The 22823-nt window shown below is 49.4% G+C and overlaps 1 protein-coding gene across 4 annotated transcripts in view; it reads left to right on the top strand.

The window, feature by feature from the left end:
• The window catches only part of ACSBG1 (acyl-CoA synthetase bubblegum family member 1), a 65387-nt gene that overhangs the window by 27980 nt on the left and 14584 nt on the right, over positions 1-22823 (top strand). For all 4 annotated transcript variants that reach the window (XM_017865336.1, XM_017865337.1, XM_017865338.1 and 1 more), the window contains 3 exons: positions 13327-13547; positions 14034-14122; positions 14428-14548. In XM_017865336.1, coding sequence (XP_017720825.1) covers positions 13327-13547; positions 14034-14122; positions 14428-14548 — 431 coding nt within the window. The remainder of the gene's footprint in view (positions 1-13326; positions 13548-14033; positions 14123-14427; positions 14549-22823) is intronic.

The raw sequence follows: 22823 nt of genomic DNA, 5'->3' as shown, positions 1-22823 counted from the left end.
CTCGCTTAGGCTCAGACACCCCAGACTTTATAATCCCTTCTCTGCGGTGCTCAAAGAGCAGGTGTTGGCACCAGGGGCCTGGGCCACAGAAAAACCGTGGAGCTCAGCAAGTCCTGAGCATGAGTGATGGCACTGGCATTCCTGCAATTCAAGGGGCAGGAAGAGAGCCAGTGTGGGGGAGGCTCCGTGTCCCTTGGAGCCCCAGAAAAGCATCTGGCATCCCCAGGGAGAAACATGTAATCCCCAGCCCTGTGGGCCTCAATGCCTTCATCTGAATGGCTGTCGTCTGGCAGCCTTGCAGCAGCAGGCACGCAGCATGGGCAGGTTTTAAACAAGCAGGGGAGGGAGTCCCAGAGAGGGTGCCTTCAGACAGTGCTGGAGTAGAGGCATCTGAGCAGCCAGAGGCCGGATGGGGGGCAGGGAGAAGGCCCCGAGTTTAATGGCGAGGCAGGGCCTGGGTGGGCAACTGCAGGGGAGGTGACAAGACCATCACGATCTAGTGTATCAGGAATTTGGGAAGCTGACAGGGACGGCCAAGGTAGACATGCCCCAGGATCCTCCATCCTGTGTGCTGGGCTGTGAGGGAGACTGAGATGGACAATCTTCTTTCCTGCCCTCAAAGAACCCCCAGTCTGAGGGCAGACAGGTCCTCTGTAAAGGGCAGGGACAGGCTGAGGAAGGAGGGCTGCTCTCTGGGAGCTGTGGGGGCAAAGTGGGCCTCCTGCATTAGAAGAACCTCCAGCTGTCCTCAGAACCGCAAGCTACCTCTAGGCCTAGAGGTCTGGACTGAGTGCTCTGCCTTTGGGAGTTCAGCTTCCAGGGCTGGTGACAAGGAGAAAGGGGCGGTTTGGGAGGGGCTAAGGAGGAACCGTGGTTGTCAGCAGGCACCCAGAGTGGAGGCCACAGAGGGATCCCAGGTGCTTCCCAGGGCAGTGCTGAGCAGGCGTCATGGGCTCCCACAGACCTGGCTCGGGGGCCATGCTCTGCCCAGCACCCTCTCCTGCAGCCCTGGTGTCCTTGGGGGTGGAGGAGGAGCCTTTGCGCTAGAGTGTGGATGAGTTCCAGTTTCTCATGGATGGAGTGTCCACCGCGTGCCAGGCCTGGAGCGGAGCTTGGACTCTTTCTCATTGACTCCCCAGAAGCTTGGGAGCCCTGGGCTCTAGTCTCTGTGCAAGAAGGGGGATTGGGGCTGGCACAGATTGGGAGGGGTCTTGGAGCTGCCCTTTCACAAAGCAGCTTTTGATAAGATTGAGAAAAGGCAACTATCCCTATCAAAGACTGCTGGGGAGGAGGGATTCGTGGGATTAGGAGAACTGAAAGTTCTCCTTCCCCACACAGTTGTGCCCTGAATAAGAAGAGCCAAGTCCTGTGCTAAGAGACTTTCTTGTATTCTTTCATTTTATCCTCATATCAGCAGCAGGGAAAGCATATGTATCATTCCCATTTGGTAGAGGAAATGGAGCTCAGAGAGGGTTAGTGATTTTCTCAGAGTCACACAACCGGTAAGAGGCGGAACTCTTAACTGGCCACACTGCCTCTTTGGGACGTAGATGGCATCACACAGTCTGGTCTTCCAGGTCTGGCCCTCCCAGGTCTGGCCAGCCCCTGCCTCCCTTCCATCTAACTGCAGCCCCTGGCAGCTCCTCTGGGGAGCTCTTGGAGTCTTGTACACAGGAATCAGGGCTCACTCTGGAGCCCTCGGAGGCTCCCAGATCTCTTTGAGCTCCCAAAAAGTTTGAAGTCCTGAGCTCTGGTCCCTAGGCTGAGCTCTGAGCTGCCCTGATGGTTGTACTCCCAGGGAGCAGCTGCACAAAGTCCGGCCACAGAGACACTGGAATCTGACCTTCACACAAAGGCAGCCTTGTGCTGGGCCCTGGAGACACATTACTTTTTACTTGCTGGCCTCTCTATATTAAGCATGAAGCCCAGCTGGAGAAGGGCAGCATCAAGACCAAAGAGAGGGAAGGGCACCCGGGGTGAGCAGCTGCTGGGGATGAAACTGCTGGAGGTGCTGGCCAGGGCTGGCTCCCCACCCGCTTTCTCCCTAGGAAACTCCCACACCCACTAAGGAGATTTTGAGATTGGGAAGCTAGGTGCTCAGCCCCACTTGTCTCCAGTCCAGTGAAGCCCTTTGTGGGTCAAGGGATTTGCTGGGCCTCCCTCGGTTTGTCACTCCAACCCTTCTCAAACATCGCAAGGGGTGGTGTTTCAGGCTGAAGCTATGAGCTAGGGAGCCGGAAAGAAGCCCGATACAACTCTTGTCCTCAAGAAGCTCACAGTTTGAGGCCGGGTAGCAGGAGGAGGCCGTTGGGATAGCAGAAGAAGGAGAACCTACCTGTCCTGGCAGCCTCTGATGGGGCTGGGAGTGGGGGCCGGCAGGAAAGGCTTTCCAAGGGTCAGAGGAAATGAGTGCCGGTGATTCCTTCTCCGTGATATGGAAACAGGTAATCCTGGCCCTGCCAGCCAAAACGAGTGGAATCTCTGGGGGTCCTTAGAGAAACATTTTCCACAGGGGTCAAGGCACCCACCCAGCCCCTGGCTGGACAGCCTCAGACACTGCCTGGGTGTCCCCTCCTGGGACCCTGCCATGTGGAACAGGTCTGGGGCAGGTCAGCCCAGGGCTTCTGGCTGGGATGCCCGATTTCTTGCTCAGATCTAGCTTGTCTCCAGTGGATGGAAACCCAGCCTGAGGTCTCCTGCACATCTCCTGAGCGTGTTCACCTTTACAGGGGCAGGTAAAGCACATCTTGGGTCCCTTACCCTGGTGGTCCAGGCCTGGACAAGTGGAATCCTAGAGGCAGGATTAAAAAGCTAAAACAATGACCACAGAGGAGCGTATAGAGAATATCTTGTCCACCCCAATTGTAATTCAGATGGAGAAACTGAGGCCCAGGGAGACCAGGGGTCTGCCCAGGGTTACTCTGCTGTGGTGGCCAGAACTCAGAGCTCTTGAGTCCCCGTCGAGAAAGCCAGGAGTGGCAGCTGCAGGGACCCTCTCCCCTCGGGCACAGAGGAACTACCGAACAGCTGACAGACCCTTCTGTGATAGGTCTTGTCCTCATCTCTCTTCATGTCCTGGGGCCAATGTGGCCCCTTCCTCTTCTGTATCCCCAAGAGTGTCTTGCATTGGGCTGGCCCTCAGCTCAGGGTCCAGTGTTGGAGAGAGGGCCCCTCCTGGGGCTGGTCTCTGCCTGGCCTTTGGAGGAAGGCCTTTGGGGTCGGTGCCCTGCAGGACCATTCTCAGAGAGAGATCTGTCCTAGGTCTGAGATCCACCTCTTCCTCAGGACCAGTTATTCCTCCATCTGCACAATTAGCTACTTTCCTGCAGCCTTTCCCACAGACCACAGAAAACAGCCCCAGCCTCCTGCTCTCTGCTGTTGTGTTGTTCTCCTTCCCGGCTAATTGAGTGACTGCCTTTGCTCTTTAGACGCCTTTATTCCAGAACCCCAGAGAACACAGCTCCCTGCCTGCCCAGTGGCCCCCAGCATAAAGGGTGGATGGATAAGATACAAGCCAGGGTCAGGCCAAGACAAGTGGCAGAGGGAGGAAGGGGGAGAGGGAGAGGGAGGTGGCAGAGAGTACCAGCCTTGCCTGGGAAAGCCCACCCCCGGCTCTCAGCTGACTTGGCACTTGGTGGGTGGGCAGTGTGCTGGTGGTGCTGCCTTGGCAGCAGGCTGTGAGCTTTCTGGGGTCTCCACTGTGCTCTGGATCTAGTCATTGGTTGCCTTTTGGAGTCAGCTCCTGCTGGGATCTGGATGCCTTGCTGAGCAACAGAGACCTTGATTGTGTCCTTCCCCATTCTTGGCTGATATTGCAGCAGTGATCTTAGTTTGGGACAGAGCTGATGGTTGCACCCCTGTTGATGGGGCACAAAGGGGAGATGAGGACTACGTTAAGGACTGGCAATCATCCTGATTTCCTAAGTCCCTCCTACCCACAGGAAACCACCTTCAGAGAGGCAGGCTGAGAGGTGCCACAGCAGACCTGGGCCCACTCATATCCCTCCCTCATGCTTGGTTCTGAGCTGCCCAGCATATGACAGAGTTAGGGGACTGGGGCACACTCTCCACCCCGGCACCATCCAGGGGAGAGTAGACTTTGGACTCCCAAGTTTCCATTCACTGAACAGCCTGCCAGCTACTGACACAAGGCAGCTGCCGGGACCAACTGAGGCCTAGTCCCAACTCTGCGCCTAACTCTGCCATGACCTTGGCCATCCCTGCCCACTCTGGGACTCAGTTTTCTCATCTGTAAAAGGACCATCTACCTCTGATATGCTGCGTGTGGAAACTCCCTGCCCCAACTTCCCAAGATGACCCGTCTGGCTGAGGTCTCTGCCTGTATTCCTGATGCAGCTAGAAGCATCACATGCTTAATTTGATTTATTCTTTCAGCAAACACTTATTGCAAGGTCAGTGCTTACATCAGAAGCTCAGAGTCTAGGTACAAAGGGGAGAGAGAGATGTCTTGAATACCCACAATGTGCTAAGCCTTTTAATAATAATACGTTAATACAGTTCTTTTCAGTGTGGTCTATGCATTTCTGTATGCACATTTTTTGGTCCTCTTTTCACTCGATGTTATACTGTGAACATTTCCACATGTCATTAAATATTATGTAGTACTTTATTTTAATGACTGCATAGGAATCCATGGTATGGCTCTACCATAATGAACCGAATAGGAGACCAGTCCCCTGTTGGACATTTGGGTTGTTTCCAATGGCTTTGCTAACAGACACGGAGCTGTGCAGATATCCATCTCCACATTCTCGCTGTACATGTCTATGATTGCTTCCCTTGAGTAACTTCCGGAAAGTATGATTGCTAAGTGCAAGGATGTTTCTGTTTTAAACCTTTGGATATATATTGCCAGTTGTCCCCAAGAAAGTTGTACCAGTTCATGTTCTGCACTGCACTGCACCTTCCAGACAGTGGATGTTGTCTATTTGCCTGATTATATCTTTGTTGCTTCAGGTTCTTTCCTTTTAGGAGAAACCCAGGGAGAGAGGGAGGTTAGGAGATGAGTTCAGATGGCTTCAGGAGATGTGGGTTATTGTGAGGAAAGGCAAGGAAGAAAAGAAGCTTAGAAAGAGGCTAGGAGGAGGTCGGGAGTGGTGGCTCATGCCTGTAATCCCACCACTTTGGGCAGATCACGAGGTCAGGAGATCAAGACCAGCCTGGCCCAACATGGTGATACCCTGTCTCTACTAAAATACAAAAAATTAGCTGGGCATAGTAGTGCGCGCCTGTAGTCCCAGCTACTCGGGAGGCTGAAGCAGGGGAATCGCTTAAACCCGGGAGGCGGGGGTTGCAGTGAACCAAGATCGTGCCACGGCACTCCAACCTGGTGACAGAGCAAGACTCTGTCTCAAAATAATAATAATAATAATAATAATAATAATAATAATGGGAAAGAAAATAAAAGAAAAAAGAAAGAGGTAGCAGGGAATGGGAAGAATGGACCTTCCTGGCTCCCTGCTCAGGTGACAACCAGCATTGTTGCAATTCAGCTCCTCCCTGCCTTGCTGCCTGTGCACCTGCTTCTGTGCACTCCACTCACTATGCTGTGACTTCCACCACCCCATTATCTCAGCTTGGCTATCCTGATCTCTGCAAGTCACTTCCAAACTCTGCAACAGAGAGGCTCTAATTGTCTCTCACCACCTACAGGGAGCACTCCCACTGAGCAGTGCTCCTGCAGGCAACCTTATGTGCCTCTGGCCAGGGCTTGCAGCTCCAGCCTCATGCATGTGGTCAGGGTCGCAGAGCCAGTGTCCAAGGCTCAACAGCTGTGGGCAACCCTTTCTGACTGTTCTGCCCTGTGTTTGGCACACCTTGCCGGTAGCTAAAACCCAGGCCCAGCCCTTCTAAGTCATTGTCCAGAGACTTCTCCTTCTTCTATAGAGAGGGATATTGGCAGAGGACACAGTGTGAGCAGAGCCCACAGGTGGGAACACATGGACGTGAGAAGATGGGGGAGGATTGTGCACCCCAGGGTAGGAGATGCATCTGTCTTCCCTTCTTTCAGCTCTCAAGGGCGGGAGTGAGCTTGGCAGCTGGCACCCAAGGCTGAGGCCACTGAACTGTGGTGGCCCAGGTCAGAAGGACACTGAGCAGGGCAGGCCCTACCTAGGTCTCTCAGGGGTGCAGGATGGGAAAGCAGGCTGGTGTGTCCCTCTTGAGGAGATACCTGCTCTGGGAGCCTGTCTCTGTGCTTAAGCACAACGTGTCCTGCCTCCTCACTGGCCACCCTGGGGGGCAAGGGTGAGGTCGGGGAGAGATGAAGGCCTGGGTCCTCTAGACACAGTCACTGGGTCTCCAGCCCTCCTGGGACTAGGGTTGGGCAGAGGTCAGCTCGTTCTTCCCAAAGAAGAGGGCCCTGGCCTCTGCTCGGGGCCAAGTTGCTGCTGGTAGCCAGGACTCAGAGGGGAGGGAACCTGACTTCCAGAGCTCCAGGCTGAAGAGGCAGCCCCGACCATGACCCCATCCTTCATTAGGCTCAAGGATGGAAGTCTTTAGTGAGGAGGCAACACATAGTCCTTGAAGGGCGGTAAAGTATGGACATGTGATGGAGGGAAGGGCATTGCAGGCAGAGTCACAGCACAGGCAAAGACACAGAGGCGGGGAACCAAAGAGAACTGGGAGCAGTTCAGGTTGGCTCTAAGGAAAGGTGTGTGTTGAGGCTGGGAAAGGTAAGTGAGCCCCTTGGGGAGGGCCTGCCTTAGAAGCCATGGTATCTACATCTCCCTGTGGCCAATGAGAGCTGTTGGGGGCTTTTGAGCAGGTCAGACCTGGGTTTAGCAAGGTCACTCTGGGAGCCTCAGGAAGGTGGGAAAAGGCCGGTGGCTGGAGGTCATGGCTGCCCAAGATCACCCAGCCTGAGCCTGGCACAGGACTTGGCGGGAGACATGATAGTCCTTTCCCAGAGGAAATGGGAGATGTGGTGCCGGGGTCTTCCTTGAAATTCACCATGAGAGGCAGCACCCCCATGGGAACAGAGCAGACTTGGATATGGAACTGTGGGGGTTTGGATGCCAGCTCTGCCACTCAACTCTTTTGGGAGGTGACAGTGGAGGATGGTCAAAGAATGACATGGCACATGGCAGGGGCTCAGTAAGCAGTAAGCAAGAGATGATGGGGGCCTCAGTGAGGGCAGGGGCAGCCCCTTTCCCACCAGGATCTCCTCTTCCATTTGGTCTAGAGGCTCAGACAGGCCCTGCTGGCTCAGCTGAGCTTGTGCAGAGAAAGGGCTGGGTCACGCAGCTGACTAGGAGGCCTTGTCACCCTTCCCAAGAGTGACAAGGGGTCCTCCAGGGCCAGGGTTCCTGTTCCTGTCAGGAAACAGCTGGGCTAATAGGAGACTGACCTTGCAGATCTATGAACCTTCCTTCCCTTCCCATGCCTCATTCCCCCTGTCCAAGAAGGATGTGAGATGACCTGACACAAAAGCACAGGCTCCACGGAAGAAGAAACAGGAAAAAGACAGAACCATGTAGCTGATGAGAGAGGAGAAATTAGGTGAAGAAATCTGTCCAAAATGTCCGTCAAGATTTTAAACACTCTATTCCCTTGATCCGGTAAACCTCCTTCTAATAATCTAAACGTAAAAGGAGGGCTGGAGGCTGGATATCACTTGAGCATCCTTCAGTGGAGAGTGGCAGAGTCAATTATGATAGGGCCCAACCGTGCAGTACGACACAGCCACACAGCATGCACACAATGGGGCAGGCATGCTAATATCACCAACATTAAAGATGGATGATTTGGCTAATGGCTAGGTTTGATTTGAGTCATATGATTTAAAACATACATTTGACTGAACGCAGTGACTCACACCTATAATCCCAGCACTTTGGGAGGCCAAGGTAGGAAGATTGCTTGAGACTAGGAGTTCAAGACCAGCCTGGGCAGCATAGCAAGACCTTGTCTCTACTAAAATTAAAAAAAAAAAAAATAGCTGGGAATGGTGGCATGTACCTATGGTCCCAGTTACTTAGGAGGCTGAGGTGGCAGGATCATTTAAGCCCAGGAACTGGGAGCTCCAATGACCTATGATCACGCCTCTGCACTCCAGCTTGGGCAACAGAGCAAGACTTTGTCTCAAAAAAAATTAAATTAAAATTATTAAATTTATTTAAAACACACCCAGATTTCTGGTAACTTTTGGTCTCCATTCCTACTGGGTACCAAATCCTAGAGTTGAGGAGCGGCCACCCCATTTGGATGAAGTATGCGTTCTCCCACCTCCACAGCCCCCTTTGGGTGACAACCGCTCCTTGCTGCCTCCTTGATACTGAGGCCGCAGTCGGTATAATTATCATTGCCCTTGCACTGCAGTTTTTCTTTCTTTTAAAAAACTTTACTTTTTAAATTGACAAAAATTATACACATTTATTGTGTACAATATGTTGTTTTAAAATATGTATACATTGTGGAATGGCTAAATCGATCTAATTAGAATACACATTACTTTACATACTTCACACACCTGGCTAAATTTTTGTAGAGCCAGGATCTACGTTTTGTAGAGATAAGGTCTCTCTTTTGTTCAGGCTGTCTGGAACTTTTGGCCTCAAGAAATCCCCCTGCCTTGGCCTCCCAAAGTGCTATGATCACAAGCATGAGCCACTGCACTTGGCCTGTAGTTTTTCGTATAATGGAAAAATATGGTTAGGCACAGTGGCTTATGCCTGTAATCCTAGCACTTTGGGAGGCCAAGGCTGGAGGATCGTTTGAACTTGGGAGTTTGATACCAGCCTGGGCAACATGGCTAACCCCTCCGTCTCTACCAAAAATACAAAAAATTAGCTGGGCTTAGTGCTGCACACCTATGGTCTCAGCTACTCAGGAGGCTGAGATTGGAGGATCTTTTGAGCCCTGGGTGACAGAGTGAGACCCTGTCCCCCACCGACCCCGGCAAAAAAAAAAAGAAAAGAAAAGAAAAGAAAATATTGCACTGTTCCATGTCTCTATCAAAAGCAGAGAAACAAAAGGTGGACTCCAAGGTCCATGTGTCTCAAGGAAATTAAGAGTGAGCTCATTTCTTCCTGGAAAAGAAGACTGCCTCTAGTTTCACTTGCAAATCCTGGGGCACTTCATTCATTTATTATGTATTATAATACATTATTTACTATGATGCTGATACACTGCCAACCTGGTCCCAGGAGCATTTTGGGTTTGCTACAGGTGATTAATACGTTAATAACATGACCTCTCCCCTCTGCCACCTTATTTTTCATAAAAAGCAATTGCAACAACAAAATAAAACCTAAGTCCTTGCATGTGTATTTGTAGAAAGAGGGCCTATCACTTTTTCTGTCATAGACGGCTAAATTGTTTTGTATTTCTTGGAACAAGTATGCACATTTTGGTCATTAAAAAGAGATTATAGGCCAGGCACGGTGGTTCATGCCTGTAATACCAGCACTTTGGGAGGCCGAGGCAGGCAGATCACCTGAGGTCAGGAGTTCAAGACCAGCCTGGCCAACATGGTGAAACCCCATCTCTACTAAAAATACAAAATTTAGCCAGGCATGGTGGCACGCGCCTGTAATCCCAGCTACTCAGAAGGCTGAGGTGGGAGAATCACTTGAACCCAGGAGGCAGAGGTTGCAGTGAGCCAAGATCGTGCCACTGCATTCCAGCCCGGGCGATGGAGTGAGACTTTGTCTCAAAAACAAAAAAAGAGATTATAGTGGCTGGGCATGGTGGCTCACGCCTGTCATCCCAACACTTTGGGAGGCCAAGGCAGGCTGATCACTTGAGGCCAGGAGTTCGAGACCAGCCTGGCCAACACAGTGAAACCCTATCTCTATCAAAAAATACAAAAAAATTAGCCAGGCATGGTGGTGCATGACTGTAGTCCCAGCTACTCAGGAGGCCGAGACAGGAGAATTGCTTGAAACCAGGAGGTGGAGGTTGCAGTGAGCTGAGATAGCACCACTGCACTCCAGGCTGGTCAATATAGTGAGTGAGACTCCATGTCAAAAAAAAAAAAAAGGAAAGACAGAAAGAAAAAAGAGAGAGATTATAAATGCTCAAGTTAAAACGTTTGGCTAGAGATCCCAAGACTGACCTCTGCTCTTCTTGGCAACCTGGGTGAACAGGTGAATACAGAGGAGTGTGAGCTTCTAGAGGTGAAAGTCGCCTTTTCTCTGGTCCAGGCCTAGGAGGAATCTGCGCCAGGAGGGAAGAGAAGTAATAACCACTGAGCGGCAAATGGATGCCAGGCCCTGGGCATGCTCTGAGGGCCATTGCACAGGATCCTTGCACCACTTTGTGGGGGTCAACATTCTCTTTTTTTTTTTTTTTTTTTTTTTTGACAGAGTCTTGCTCTATCGCCCAGGCTGGAGGGCAGCGGTGTGATCTCAGCTCACTACAACCTCCACCTCCCAGGTTCAAGCAATTCTCATGCCTCAACTTCCCAAGTAGCTGGGATTACAGGTGTGCCCCACCATGACCAGCAAATTTTTGTATTTTTAGTAGAGACAGGGTTTCACCATGTTGCTCAGGCTGGTCTTTAACTTCTGGCCTCAATTGATCTGCCTGCTTCGGCCTCCCAAAGTGCTAGGATTATGGGCATGAGCCACCATCCCCAGCCCTCTGTGTTTTTCTTAAGTAGCTTTATTGAGCTATAATTTATATGCCATGAAATTTACCCATTTTAAGTGCACAATTTGATTATTTTTAGCAAGTTTACGGAGTTGCAAAACATCCCCACAATCCAATGTTGGGACATGGCCATCACCCCAAAAAGATCTCCTGTGCTTGTTCCACCGTCACTCCCCACTTCCACCTCTAGCCTGGGGCAACCAGTAATCTGCTACTATCTTTTCTGCCTTTCCTTTTTCGTACCTGGCTTCTTTCATTGAACATGCTTTTGAGTTTCATCCATGTTGTAGCCTCTATCCGTACTTTATTCCTTTTTATTTATTTTTAATTTATTATTTAATCTTAATTTTTTTTTTTTTTTGAGTCAGAGTCTCACTCTGTTGCCCAGGCTGGAGTGCAGTGGTGCGATCATGGCTCACTGCAGCCTTGACCTTCCACACTCAAACGATCCTCCCACCTCAGCCTCCCAAGTAGCTGGGAATTGTATTCCCACCATGCCCTGCTAATTTTTTTTATTTTTTGAAGAGATGGGGTCTCACTATGTTGCCCTGGCTGGTCTTGAACTCTTGGGCTCAAGTGATCCACCCGCCTCGGTGTTCTCATGTGTTTACAGGTGTGAGCCACTGCCCCAGGCCACTTTGTTCCTTTTCAGAGCTGAATAGCATGCTACTTACTCTCTGACCACATTTTGTTTTTCACTTACAAGTCAGTGGACATTTGGATTGTTTCAATTTTTTGACTCATAAACAATGCTGTGAAGAACGTCAGTGTGTAAGCTTCGTGGGGGACATGTGTTTTCATTTCTCTTGGGTAGATACCTAAGAGTGGAGTTGCCGGATCGCGTTGTAGTTTTATGTTTAACTCTTTAAGAAACTGCTAACCTGTTTTCCTACATGGTTGTACCATCTCATTCCCACCAGCACTGTATGAGGGCTTCTGTGTCACCATGTCCTCGCCAACCCCTCACATTTGCAGGTGATGAAGATGTGGCTGAGAGAACGGTTTATTAGGTCAAACAGCACACAGAGGCAGAATTGAGGTTTTTGAACCCAGGTGTACCTGACTTTCTGGTCTGGGCATGGACTTTAGCAAAATGCAACAGTTAGAGGCTCTGAAGAGGCAGATCAGCGGGGTCCACCAGGCTGGCATCCCGGGATATGGGGCAAGGCTTGGAGAGGGCTGAGGAGTGATTGTACAGGGCTCAGTAGCCCTTGACTCATGCCACTACCTGAGGGCTCAGGGCTCCCGCATGGCCAGTGGCAGAGGCGTTCATCCAAGGAGGTCTTGGCTTCTGCCATACATAAGATCTTCTCTCTGGCACCCTCCCCTGCCCCGCCTGCATTTCCTGCAAGCTGCCATCTATCCCGTTTGGGTCTGGATATGTCCTTGTCATCCCCACTTCTGGCGCTCCACAGGAGGAGGAATGGGCTTTCCTGTCCCAGCCCCCAGATCTTTACCTCTTTCTGTCAACCTCAGAGTCTGCATGCAACCTAAGAGTGTCAAAGAGGAGGAACAAGCTCATCTTATTCATCTGTGCCTCAGGGAAGGACTGGTGATAGGACAATGGGCAAGGTGGGTCTGGCCAGCAGGTGGCAGAGCAGCCCACGTGTCCTGGCCAGCCCTCATCCCTTCCCACCATCATCGTGGAACCACCACCTTTGCCCTAAGGAAAGGAGGTCTCATGAGACCAAAGGGTCCAGACCACCCATTCAAGCTTCCTTTGCAAATTTGGAAAAAAAGAGGAAGAAGGAAAACGTGCATTTATGGAGCACCAGCCATAGGTCAAATCTTCTTCATATACACCCTTTCTCTTGATTCTCATGTCCACCCTGAGAACTGAGTCCTCATCTTTCCCCTGAAACTGATTCAGTGGTTCAGTGGCTTGCCAAAGTCTTGCATACTAAGTAGTAAACCTCTGTTCCCACCCACCACACACAGAGTAAGCCTCTGACTCTTAAAGGCGGGGTGGCACCCCCGACAATGTCCTAAGTGTGAGCTGTGGCATCAGGTACACCTGAATTCAAATCCTGACCCTGCACTTTCTCGATGTGTGATCTTGGGTACATGACTGAACCTCTCTGAGTTGCAGCTGCCCCATCTGTGCAATGGAGCTCTCCAAACCCATGCTGTGAAGACTAAATGAGACACCTCATTTGTGAGGGAGAATGAGCAAAGACTGTTGTTATTTCCTGAGACTGGGAGACTGGAGAGCAGGGCTGATGGTTTTCAGTCTCCTCCAGACTCTCGAGAGGGTCATTCTCTTTGGTGCTTTGACCTTCTGTCTAGTTGGGTCTGTCCCCAACCCGTTCACAGGAGGGCAGGGAAAACCAGACACCCTGAAGGAGATCTGGAGTTCTGGAGATCTGACAGTTCCACTGCCCAACCTTGGGAGGCAAATTCCAGCTGGGATAAAAGAAGGAACAGAGTATCTAGGCCTTCCGTCTTTCCTCCAGTTATTTCCTCTCATCTTCTTTGCTGCATCCCTAAACTTTGCTCTTCCTTCAAGGCTGAGTCAGACCTCCTCCTCTAGGCGGTCTCCCAGCCTGCCCCAGCCTACCCCAGCCTATCCTTGCCTGCTAGCCTCAAAGCCCAGTACCTAAGGCATTTTCAGCACCAGAAGGGCTGCGAGCTCCACCCAGGGCAGGACAAGGGTCCTCTGCAGAAAACCTCAGGCTGGCATGATCCAAGCTGTGGTCTCCCCCCACCCCGCAGAGGTGGCACTGTGGACGACTCGGGCCGATGGGCGAGTGCGCCTACGCATAGACCCCAGCTGCCCACAACTTCCCTACACTGTGCATCGGATGTTCTACGAGGCCCTGGACAAGTACGGGGACTTCAGCGCTCTGGGTTTCAAGCGCCAGGACAAGTGGGAGCACATCTCCTACTCCCAATACTACCTGCTCGCCCGCAGAGCTGCCAAGGGCTTCCTGAAGGTAAGGGGGCCCTTCATGGCAAGGCCTTGCCCCTCCCCAGATGTGCCTGCCAGCTCTGGGCCTCACAGGCCTCCTCTCCAACTGCCCACTGGGCAAGGCTCTTAGGAACAATAACTGTAAAAGCCATCACTGTGCGTGGAGCTGATACTCCATGCTGGGCACTGTACTGAGCTTTTATTTGCTGAGCCCCTACCATGTGCCAAGCACTTGATACTCACTTTTCATTTGTGATCACATTCAGGGCGGGCTGGAAGCCCAGTGTGCTGGGCTGAGGGGCCGGACAGACTCCCTGGGAAGGCCTTGGGAGGTGCAGTGAGGGCTGTTGAGTGACCAACCCCTTCTCCTCCAAGGGGATTCTCTGACTGAGGGGACCCTGGGAGGGTGGAGCCTGCAGGGTCCCCTGCAGTCTCAGTGGGGGCTCTGAGAGGGGCATGAGGGTCCCAGTCCCTGCCTGGCTGACCTGGCCTGTCTGCCTTTGGCCTGGAGCTCGGCCTGGAGCGGGCCCACAGTGTGGCCATCCTCGGCTTCAACTCCCCGGAGTGGTTCTTCTCAGCAGTGGGCACAGTATTTGCAGGGTGAGTGGCAGGGGCAGGGATGGTGTCTCCAGTGGGTTGGCGGTGGGTAGAGGGTAGGGGAGGGTCCTTATCTCTTTTTAGTAGCCCCCACCCACTCCCCACCATCATGCTTCCTCCCTGGGGCCTTCTGGTGGACCTGCATCTGGCACCCTTTCTGCAGGGGCAGAGGTGTTGAGGTGCCTTGGGAGCCCCTCCTGCCAGGCTGTGGGAGCTCTCTGGGTCTGGGGGCTACAGATGTGGGGGTGGGGGAAGGGAGTGGCCCCTCTGCACCTCTCCTAAGGTGAATCTTCCTGGGTCTCCTACAGTGGCATCGTCACCGGCATCTACACCACCAGCTCCCCCGAGGCCTGCCAGTACATCGCTTATGACTGCTGCGCCAATGTCATCGTGGTCGACACGCAGAAGCAGCTGGAAAAGATCCTGAAGGTTTGGGGAAGGGGCAGTGGGCATGCGGTCAGAGGCTGGGTATCTCCATGCGCCTTCACTTCAACTCACACGGGACCTTCCTGCCCTCCATCCAGAGTGTCCTCATCCTTAATAGCAACCCTCTAACTCACACACAGCAAGCAAGGCAGGGCAACAGCTATTTACCCATTTGACAGGCAAGGAAATGGAGGCTCAAGGGACATGCCCCAGAAGTGGTGATAAGGCCTTGGGTAGGACTCCTGTCCAGCCACTGCCTCCCATGGCTTTCTCTTTGGGACAGGATCTCCCCTAAGGGGGAGCAAGAGCTGTGGGGGCCGGGGTCCTCTGGCAGTGGAAGGGTTATGTGCAGGTGAGTGGCTTAGGGCTCTGACATCTTGAGCACTCGAGTCTAGATGAGAAACGGGGTGATGGGGGTGGCGAGGGCTGCCACAGGATGAAGGTTGAGCCAAGTCAGAGACAGTGAGGGCAGAGCAGGAGCTCAGAGTGCCTCTAGAGCCAGCAGGGTCTTTTCTGGAGCATTGATGATGCCTCCCGATCTAAGGCCCACCCCTAACTGACTCTGTCCCCCCATGCACCATACTGGGGTGTGGTAGTCTGGGGACACCTCTGTGTCTCAGCTGAACCCATCAGCCTTTGAGGCATTCAGGGGCTCCCTGCATCCCAAAGGAGGCCCCAGAGACTGACTTGTTGGCTTGCCTCTGATTCTGGAGATGTCACCTGGGCCACAGCTTCCATCTGTACCTGAGGGTGGGACAAATGGTCTCCAACCTTCCATGACTATGGGATCTGGATCCCCAGAGGAGCCAGAGGAGATGCCTACCCTCATTTCTAGTGGAGAAGTTTCCTGAAGCCTGAAAGAGAAAAGCAAGCGGGGCCAGTGGTTCCCAGCAGGGCAGTGCCAGAATCCTCGGGAGAGATCTAGGCTGCAGCCCAGACCCTTGAGGCAGAACCTCTTGGAGGGCTTTGTGACTTTGAAAATAGCCAAATCAGAGTGACTTTGAAAATAGCCTCAGCTGAGGCTGTGGGCAGCCCAGGCCAAGAATTTCTGGCTCACAGCAAAATAAAATGAAGCCCCAGGAAGACCTCAGAGCTGCCCTGGCTGGACAAACAAAAGCCTCTGAGCAGGGTTTAAACCCAGAGGTGGTGTAGAGAAGCGGGTGAACACACACACTTGGGCTGGACCTGCCAGAGCTCAAATGTAGTGTGGCCTAGGGGAGGATGGTGACAGGCGCAGAGGTCAACTGGAAGGGCTGGTGTAAAGGTAACTCTTAGACCAGCGTCTGGCTCTTGGTGGGCGCCTGCGTTCATTTGCCAAGGTTGCTGGAACGGGGTGGCTTCTGGAGTTGGCTGGCCATTTTTGCGCTCCTTGGCTTGTAGACACATCACCCAGGCCTCTGCCTTCATCCTCACCTGGCATTCTCCCAGTGTCTTCACGTTGTCGTCCTTCTGTGTCTGTCTCTGTCCCAATTTCCCATTTCTATCAGGACACCAGGAATATTGGATTCGAGCCCACCTTAATGACTTTGTTTTAATTTCATTATCTCCATAAAGACCCTGTCTCCAAATAAGGTCACACTTAGAGGTACCAGGGGTGAGGACTTTGGGATATCTCTTTGCGGGGATGGGGACACAATTCAACCCATGGCAGCACCATATAAGTGCTTTTAAATCATTATGTTGTCATAGTCTTCACTTGTAAGACAAGAAAGAAAGGGGTTCTGTCTAAGACTTAGGGAGCTTTCAGAACCTGGAGGGACTGGAAAAGGCATTCCATCCAACACCTACCCTCTGTCCATTTCACACATGAAGAAACAGACCCAGAGTGGAAAAGGAGAGTCCCAGGTGGTGGCACCACAGCCCAGCAGTAGCAGTGGATAGAAACTGTTCATGGCACACTGGCTCCACTGAGTGCCCTGCAGACATTGCAGCAGCCTGAGAGATGGGTCTTCTCATTCATTTTACAGGCAAGGAAACCAAGGGCCAGAGCAGTGAAGTATGGCTTACTCAAGGTCCCATCCTGGCAGGTGGCAGTTGAGTGACTCTGTGCTGCAGGTTCTTAAGAGGATGCCATAAGAACCATTTGTGAGAGAAATCAAGGGGGCCACATCTCTCCACAAAGCATCATTTATGGAGAGCTTATAAAGTGCCAGAGTCTGCTCTGAATACCCTAAATCAGCAACTGAGGCAGAGCGAGCCCCTCCTCTTCCAGCGAGGACAAGAAGGAAATATATAGCTGTGGCCAGCTCCTTACAGCCCTTGGAGGCCAGAGGCACTGTGAGACAGGGCTGGGGGAGGCCCCCACTCCCATTAATGTCTGGGCTGGGAATGTCAGCAAACTTAGGGTTTCAACCCTCAGCCTATGGCAGCAGGGCTGGCTTCAAAGGGGCGTGGCCCATGCTTCACCTCACACAAAGCCCGAGTTTACGAAATTCTCTTTCTTTTCCTTCCTTCTTCTCTTCTCTTCTCCTCTCCTCTCCCCTCCTTTCCTCTCTTTTCTTTTCTTTTTCTTTTTTCTTTTCTTTTCTTTCTGGCAGAGTCGCACTGTGCCACCCAGGCTAAAGTAAAGTAGCTCAATCACAGCTCGCTGCAGCCTCGACATCCTGGGCTCAAGTGATCCTCTCACCTCAGCCTCCCACATAGCTGGAACTACAGGCATGGGGCTCTACACCTGGCTAATTTTGTGTAGAGATGAGGTCTTGCTCTGTTGCCCAGGCTGGTCTCAAACACCTGGCTTCAAGCAATCCTCTGTCTCAACCTCCCAAAGTGCTGGGCTTACAGGCATGAACTACCTCACCCAGCCTTGAAACTCTTAATAAGGTTTGAACAAGGGGTCCCCACATTTGCATTTTGCACCTGGCCAGTTCTTCCTTCGGGTTCCAGACCCCTCCAAGGGTTTGCTCTAATCCATGTGAGTGTACCCAGTTTTATCCCATTTTAGGATTATTTCGAAACCCCTTTTTTAAATGGGCACTTGGGCCTACTTGTGTTCTACTCAGAAGGATGTATCAAATGGGCCCACTTCATGAATGAGGGGCTTGTCTTGCCTCCGTGTGGGATCCTTTTCTGTCTCAGCTCCTTTTGACCCTGTGTTTTCAAGATCTCTCATTCTGAACATCTCCATCCTGTCTGACTTGAATCAATACTTGATATTGGTTTGGATTATGCCACCTAAGATGAATTGCTCAGAGAGAATGAGAAGCGCCTTCTCCTTTGGCTCCCAGCAGGGATGCTCTGTTGCTGGCCCTCCCAGGTACCTTGGCCTTGCTGTGGCCTCAATTTCTTCAGGTTTGGCAGCTTCATAGACCCCCGTGACTTGGAGGCAAAGGAGTCATTGGACTAGTTCCTGAGCTCCACTCCTCACAGCCCCACCCAAGCACTGATCCAGCCTCTCCCAGGACAGGCTTAAGATTTGCTTGAGGGCCAGGCTGGCAGATGCCTGAGCTACTTGTACCACTTGTACCCAGTAGTCATCCCTTCTCAGCCTCACCTAAGGGAGTCACACTGGCCCTACCATTCCCTCTCTTATCGGAATGCAGGATAGGAAGGGTGGAAGACATTAAAAAGCCTCCCCATCCAGTAGGTTTTGCCAGGCCCCTCAGGGAGGCCAACCCCCTTGTGTAAGTTGTTGGTCTAATCCAAATACCATCTCCCATCCCCATTTTGCAGTTGAAGAAACTGAGGTCCAGAGTTAGGAAATGACCACCCCAGGTCAATATTTGAAAAGAAGGCTTGGTTTTTTAAATGTTTGAGACAAGGTCTCACTTTGTCACCAAGGCTGGGGTGCAGTAGCATGATCATGGCTCACTGCAGCCTCGACCTCCTGGACTCAAGCAATCCTCCCACCTCAGCCTCCTGAGTAGATGGGACAACAGGTGCCTGCAGCACCATTCCTGGCTAACTTTTGTACTTTTTCTTTAGAGAGACAGGGTCTCACTATGTTGCCCAGGCTGGTCTCAAATTTCTGGCTCAAGCAATCCAAAGTCCTGGAATTACAGGCATGAGAGACCATGCTTGGTAATATGGTTAGGCTTTGTGTCTCCACCCAAATCTCATCTTGAATTGTAATCTCCAGATATTTAGGGAGTGACCTGGTGGGAAGTGATTGGATTATGGGAGTGGTTCCCCCATACTGTTCTCATGATAGTGAGTGAATTCTCATGAGATCTGATGACTTTATAAATGGTAGTTTTTCCTGCACTAATACACACTTGCTCTCTTTCTCCTGCCGCCATGTAAGACATGCTCGCTTCCCCTTCTAACACGATTGTAAGTTTTCTGAGGCCTCCCCAGCCATGCAGAACTGTGAGCCAATTAAACCTCTTTTCTTTGTAAATTACCCAGTCTTGGCCAGTATCTTTATAGCAGTGTGAGAACATACTAATACACCTGGCATAAAATAAAATTTGTATTATGACAGTTTTCAAACAAAACTTTTTTTTTTGAAAGTAGAGAGAATCCCCATATATCTATCATCAGATCCAATCATTGTCAATGTGTTTTCATCACACTTGCTTCTTCAATTGACCTTTTTGCTGAAGTGTTTGAAGGAAAATCTCTGATATCATGTCACTTCATTATCTGAATACTTTAATATGCATCTCTAAAAAATATGAAATCTTTCTCAAATAAGCTCTGTAACTTTATCACACCTAGCACAAGTAAAATAATTCTATCCTATCATCTAATACACATATGATGTCTTTTTTCCAATTTTTTGTTGTATTAAACACATATGACATAAAAACATACCATCTTAACCATTTTTAAGTGTCCAGTGGTAAGTGCATTCAGATTGTTGTACAATCTCCACTACCATTCATCTCTAGAACTCTTGTCATCTTACAAAACTGAAATGTTGTACTCATTAAACAACTCCCTATTCCCTCCTGGCAACCATCATTCTACTTTCTGTCTCTATACCCACGATGTCATTGCATCATTGGTTTATTTGAATCAGGATCTAAACCAGGCCCACGTGTTGCATGTGGTGGTGTCTCTTAAGTGTCTTCTAATTTAGAGCAAAGCTCTACCATTGACCAGTGTGGTCCCCAAATTAGCATCATCTGGGAACTTAGAAATGCAAATTCTCAGGCTTCACCGCAGTCTTACTGAATCATAAACTTAGTGTGTTGGGCCCAGCATTCACATTTAACAAGCCCTCTGGCGATTCTGATGCACATTCAGTTGTGAGAACTTCTGCCATAGACCCTGCAGTAACTAGGTGAGTCATCTTGTACAGGGTCTCATGTTCTGTGGTTGTCTGACTGCTTGCTTTTGCCATCAATTAACTTGTCCCTCTAACTTCTGTATTTCCTGTTAGATCTAAAGGCTTGATGCATTTCAGATTGGACTTTTTTGGCAAGAACATCCCATAGGTGGTACCATGTCCTTCACAGAGCACTAGCTCAAGAGGCACATGATGACAGGCAGTACCACTTTCAGTGATGTTGGGCTTCAGGTCATGATCACCTTCTCTTCTTCCACTGTGAAATTCCCCATCAACCTTTCTCCTAATGGTTTTAGCATCCCTTGATGATGTTTGCCTGAATTAATTATTTTATTAGGGGTAGCAAAATATTGATTTTCTAATTCACTGGCTGGAATTCTCCAAAGAAAGAACTTTCCCTCATTACCTGGGGCTCTTTGGTACTTGAGACACTCTGTTTGTACAGAGTAGGTGTGATAGAATAATGATCAATTTCGGTGAATGTTCCATGCATATTTGAAAGAATGTGTACTCTGCAGTTGTTGGCTGGAAGATTCTACAAATGTTAATTAAATCAAGTTGGTTGGTAGTGTTTTAATGTTGTCTTCTGTATCTCTGTTGATTTTCTGTCTTCTTGCTCTATCAAATACTAAGAAAGGGAATGTGGAAATCTCCAATTATTATTGTAGACTTATCTATTTTTCCTTCCAATTCTATTAGGTTTTGCTTTATGTATTTTGGAGCTCTGTTATTAGGCATATACATGTTTAGATTATTATGCTTTCTTGATAAATTAACCCTTTATCATTAAGAAATGTCCCTCCTTATCCCTGGTAATAATTCTTGTTCCAAAATTACTTTGCCTCAAATTAATGTAGGCACTCCAGGTTTCTGGTAATTAATGTTTGCATGTATATATTTTTGTATTCTTTTAATTTTAACCTATCTGTGTCTTTATATTTAAAGTGAGTTTCTCATAGACAGCACATAGTTGAGTCTTGCCCTTTTATCCAATCTGACAAAATGATGTATAAATCCACCATTTGGCTATTTTTTTATTTGTCCCATCTATTCTTTGTCCCTTTTCTTTTCTTTCCTGAATTTTGTGTATTTTTTATCTTGTTTTGCTTTGGTATTCCATTTGATCTCCACTGGCTTATTAGCTATCCTTTGTTACTATATCAGTGTTTGCTCTAATTTTACAATGTGCATCTTTAACTTATCACAGTGTACTCTCAAATATACCAGTTCCCATGAAATGTGGAACCGTACAACAGTGTACTTCCACTTCCCCTCCCATCCGTTCAGCTGTTGGCATCCATTTTACTTCTATAGAGGTTATAAACCCCACAAACATTGTTATTACTCTTGCTTTCAACAGTTGAGTATCTTTCTTTCTTTTTTCTTTTCTTTTAAGACAGGGTCTCACTCTGTCACCCAGACTGGAGTGCAATGGTGCAATCATGGCTCACTGCAACCTCAACCTCCTGGGCTCAAGCAATCCTCCCACCTCAGCCTCCCAAGTAGCTGGGACCACAGCCATGTGAGGCTGCAGTGAGCCGTGATTGCCACACTACACTCCAGCCTGGGTGACAGAGTTAGACCCTGTCTTAAAACAAAAAAAAAAAAAAAGAAAGAAAAAGAAATAATGAAAGACACTCAACTGTTGAAATCAAGAGTAATAACAATGTATGGTGGGGTTTATAACCTCTATAGAAGTAAAATGGATGACAACAGCTGAATTTTTGTATTTTTTGTAGACACAGAGTCTTGTTGTGTTGCCCAGGCTGGTCTCAAATTCCTGGGCTCAAGCAATTTGCCCACCTCGGCCTTCCAAAGTACTAATATTACACGCATGAGCCACTGCACCCAGCCCAGATGAGTATCTTTCAGAGAAATTTTTAAAGAAGGAAATAATATGTTTCATATTTACCCACATTTTTTGCCATTTCTGATACTCTGTCTTCCTTTATGTAGATCCAAGTTTTTATCTGATATCATCTTTTCAGCCTTAAGAACTTTTCTTTAATATTTCTTATAGTACAGGTCTGATGGCAATACATTCTCTCAGCTTGTCTTTGTCTGAAAAGGTGCTTGTTTTTCTGCTCATTTTTTAGAAGTCATTTTATCTGATTTAGATTTATGGGTCCATGGGGTTTTGGTTTTTTTTTTTCTTTCAGCACTTTAAAGATTTCATTTCAGTGTTTTCCATTTGCATCTGTTTTTTTTTTTTTTGAGACGGAGTCTTGCTCTGTCACTCAGGCTGGAGTGCGGTGGCACGATCTCGGTTTACTGCAACCTCTGCCTCTTGGGTCCACACCATTGTCCTGCCTCATCCTCCCGAGTAGCTGGGACTACAGGCGCCCACCACCACGCCCAGCTAATTTTTTGTATTTTTTAGTAGAGACGGGGTTTCACCGTGTTAGCCAGGATGGTCTCGATCTCCTGACCTCATGATCTGCCTGCCTTGGCCTCCCAAAGTGCTGGGATTACAGGCGTGAGCCACTGCACCCGGCCCATTTGCATCATTTCTAACAAGAAGTCTGTGATATCTTATTTTCGTTCCTCTCCACATAGTGTTTTGTTTTTCTGGTTGCTTTTAAGACTTTTTTCCTTTTTCGCTGATTTTCAGCAATTTGGTTATGTTGTATCTTAAGGTGGTTTTCTTTGTGTTTATTCTGCTCAGGAGTCATTGAGCTTCTGAAATTAGTGGATTTATAGTTTTAATCCATGAATTTAAATTTGAAAATTTCTCAGACTGTTTTTCAATTAAAACAATTTTCTGGGACTCCAATTACATGTATGTTTGATTTCTTGATATTGTCCCACAGGCAATTCTTTTCCATTTTTTTCTCTCTGAACGTTATTTTGAGGCTATGTTTAAGGCTTTTTAGGCCAGGCCTTTAGATAACCTTTACTTTAATGCCAATTTAGCCCCATCACTAAGACATGACCCTTCTGGGTCTCTGCTTAATGACTGATGGGGTCCCTCCATGCTGGTGGGGGAAAACGAGCAATTCCTACATCCGCCGCTGTTTGACTTCCACCCCTGGTCATTGGTCTTCCTCC

Source organism: Rhinopithecus bieti, unplaced genomic scaffold (genome assembly GCF_001698545.2).
Source record: "Rhinopithecus bieti isolate Rb0 unplaced genomic scaffold, ASM169854v2 scaffold_82461, whole genome shotgun sequence".
Taxonomy (NCBI): domain Eukaryota; kingdom Metazoa; phylum Chordata; class Mammalia; order Primates; family Cercopithecidae; genus Rhinopithecus; species Rhinopithecus bieti.
The sequence above is the reverse complement of the archived record's forward strand: the minus strand, read 5'-3'. Positions and strand labels throughout refer to the sequence as shown.